At 50.8% G+C, this 3,040-nt stretch overlaps 1 protein-coding gene across 1 annotated transcript in view; it reads left to right on the forward strand.

The window, feature by feature from the left end:
- Nucleotides 1-2: 2 nt before the first annotated feature.
- LRRC75A (leucine rich repeat containing 75A) overlaps nucleotides 3-3,040 on the forward strand; it is a gene marked incomplete at its 5' end in the record, with an annotated part of 163,478 nt that continues 160,440 nt past the window's right edge. The window contains one exon of the mRNA XM_019545305.1: nucleotides 3-128. Within this exon, the coding sequence (XP_019400850.1) occupies nucleotides 3-128 (126 nt within the window). The remainder of the gene's footprint in view (nucleotides 129-3,040) is intronic.

Raw genomic sequence — 3,040 nt, forward strand, 5'->3', positions numbered from 1 at the left:
GCCGGGACGGCGGGGCCAGGGCGGCGCCCCCCTACCGCCGCCGCGTGGGGCTGGTGCAGGACCTGCTGCTGCTCGTCCAGCAGGGCCGCCAGCACGAGGCCACCGAGCTGCTCCGGCACCTGCGCCAGGTGAGCGGGACCCTCCTCAGCCCCTGCAGCGTCCTCCCTGCTCCTCGCCCTCCTGCCCCGGCCCGAGCGTCCCTGGCCGCCTGCGGGCCGGAGGGGATGCTCTTAAGCCCTTTTTCAAAACGTAGTTGCGGACCCCTGAAACGTTTCCAGCGGGGCATGGAGCCCTTTGGGTTGTGAGGGCGCCTACGTGCATACTTTTTCATTGAGCATAGTCGTCTTTCGCGGATCCCCCCCTTTCCCGGGGGTCGGCGGATGCCCCCGCGCTGAGGGAGAAGGGTTTTGGGGGGCGTTTGCGCGGCGAGGTCCCCCGGGACCGGTCGGACAGGAGCAAGGCTGCGGCAACGAGAGCGCCAAAGAGCGCGCGCGTGTTTTGCATCGCATAGTTGCACAGATGTCCCACCGAGTGTCAAAAGGGGTCACGAGCCGAGTTGTAAATTGCTGCCCACAAATGAGGACGAGCCGAGACTTCGCTGCTGGAGAAGCGTTCGGCCCAGTGCCCGCCGCGGTCAGCGGGAAGATGCCGGCTGACTTCAGCGGGCATTTGGATCGTGCTCCTCGTGAGATAATGCTGGGTATTGCTCCCATATTCGGTTGGCGTCACAAATTGTGAAGTGCTCAAGTTCTTCTCACTTCATAGCTGCAAGCCAAAGGTTTTTCCTGCCTTGGGATTTGAGTGAATTGTGGTGTTGAACACGAACCGCCCTCCTGGCAGATCGCTGTCGGGGTATCCTGCCACCAAGATTGGGGGAAACTAGATATCCGGTTGAGTCAGAAATTCATTTGATAGCACTGGAAGCAGGTGGGGAACCTGTTACAGTCTCAAATAAGTCATCATGAGCAAGTGTTTCTCAGAAGCTGCTCGGACAAAATATACCTTGCCGTGTCATAATAGGAAACAATTTGTCCTAGATACTATAATAGACTCGAAACACATTTTTAATGAGGTGGTGTTGTTCCCTGCCTCTGATTGCAAAGGTGGGAATGGCACTGAACAAACCCCTGATCTTTTGAACATTTTAAGGATGGCTCTTGGAGGTCTGATGCTCACGGTTGTGTCTTCATCTCCGAGTTGAGGATTCAGAGCAGCTGGGTTAACTCGTAGTGGGAATGGTAAGTAGAGGGCAGTAGGATTCCCTGGTAGTTCATTTCTCCCAAAGTCTGAGTTTCAAGGAAGGAGTTTGGGGGGTGAGATTCCTCCTGCCGCGACCTGACTTGGATGCCACGTTCAGATTTTATACTCCCTGGGGCAGAGACTGCCTCTCATTCTGGGTTCTGTAAGACCCCCAAATATAAAGGCATCTTCTTTCTGATGGGGGCACCCGGCTGCTGTCATAACATAATGCACAATAATAGTAACATGGGGTAATGCACAGAAGCCTGGCTTTTCCACGGAACCAGACTGTGTTAATTTTCAACTTCCAATGAATGTAAGAGCCTGACTCCTTTGGGCTCCTTTGACAATCCCAGTTGCAAAGCCTGCTGCAAGCCTGCTGAGGTCGCCACGGAGGTGAGCACTTGGAGCAGGCTTCTCAGGCATGCTAAGAAGATGAGTTGCAGCAACTCCAGTTTCCCCCTCCTGTCTGTGCAAGGCTAACGTGGCTGAATTGATTTTTAGGCTTCCTGAGAGTGCCTGATTCAAAGCCTTTTGAAGACACAGTTCAAAAGGCTCTTGCTGTCTTTGGATCAGACCTGGGTATGCTGGCTGATGGGTTCTGAGAGAGCCCTAAATCCTGAACTGGGTTCTGCCATGTAGTCACCAGCATCCCTAGAAAAGTCACATTCATAACTAGCTCCAGGAGACGATCAGCTGCTGAAAGGCAGCGGAGCCTTCCAAAGTAAGCAGAGAACCAGGCACTAGAAACTCCCGCACCTTAACTCCAACACGGATTTGCTCTTCAGCTCTAGGCAAATCACGTGCTCTGTGACGGTTTGTCCGATTCTCCGTCTCGTGTTGTAAAATGAGTGACGCTTGCCTCGCTCATGTGTTGTAACAAGACTGACTTAGTATTTGCAAAGAGCTTCCAGGATGCAAACAGCTATGCATGTACTAAGCACTGTGAAGCAAAGGAAAAGCCTTAATCATTAAAAAAAAACAAAACAAAAAAAAACCACAACCCAACAAACCTAAATGGCAAATAAGTTTACTGGAGTTTGTAACTACAAGGCTGCTCCTTGGGGAAGGTGCAGGATGGGGTCCTGCAATGAGGCTATTCTATCACCTCTCTTTAGAATAAGACTCTTGGTTTAAGTGCAGCCCCCTTAGGCTGCCTTGACTGCTAGGGCAACTTAATTTTGCAAGAGCCTCTTTCAGGTAGCGATAAGAGCAACTACCCTGCTGTTTCCTTTTCCTCTGTGTAATAGCATCAACCATTCGATATCTGAGAATGCTGAATCCAAATTGTGAAGTTAAAAGTCCTAAAAAGAAGCATTGTGTATGCATGTGTGCTTTCCCATAAATCACCCTCTCTGCTCAGTCTTGCTGGGGTGGCTCCCAGTGGGTGCTGCTCACGGTGGGTTTTTTTGCCAGTGAGACAAATGAAGTGAGGAGCAAATGGATACAAAAATAGTTAACACTTGACTAATACAAAACACACCATAGCAGTGTTTATAGTAATCCACCATGTGCAATGGGTATCCTAGTCTTTTTAAACACTGGGACGGGATATCACCTTTTATGGAAATAATTCTTTTATCCGTATGTAACCAATGTAAAAAAAAAAAAATCAAGTTTCCTATTATAAAACAACTTCCTACGCCAGCTGTCTATATCCCCCAGGACTTTGCAGCTCTGCAGGGCCTTGTGCCCTGAGAGTAACTGAGCACCGAGTGCAGTGGCACGTGTAAGTACTCAGCACCTTGAATGATCTGGGCCTGATCCTTCCATTTCTGAAGACTGACTCGGCCCCCCCCCC

Source organism: Crocodylus porosus, unplaced genomic scaffold (genome assembly GCF_001723895.1).
Source record: "Crocodylus porosus isolate Cpor-Errol unplaced genomic scaffold, CroPor_comp1, whole genome shotgun sequence".
In the NCBI taxonomy this organism is placed as follows: domain Eukaryota; kingdom Metazoa; phylum Chordata; order Crocodylia; family Crocodylidae; genus Crocodylus; species Crocodylus porosus.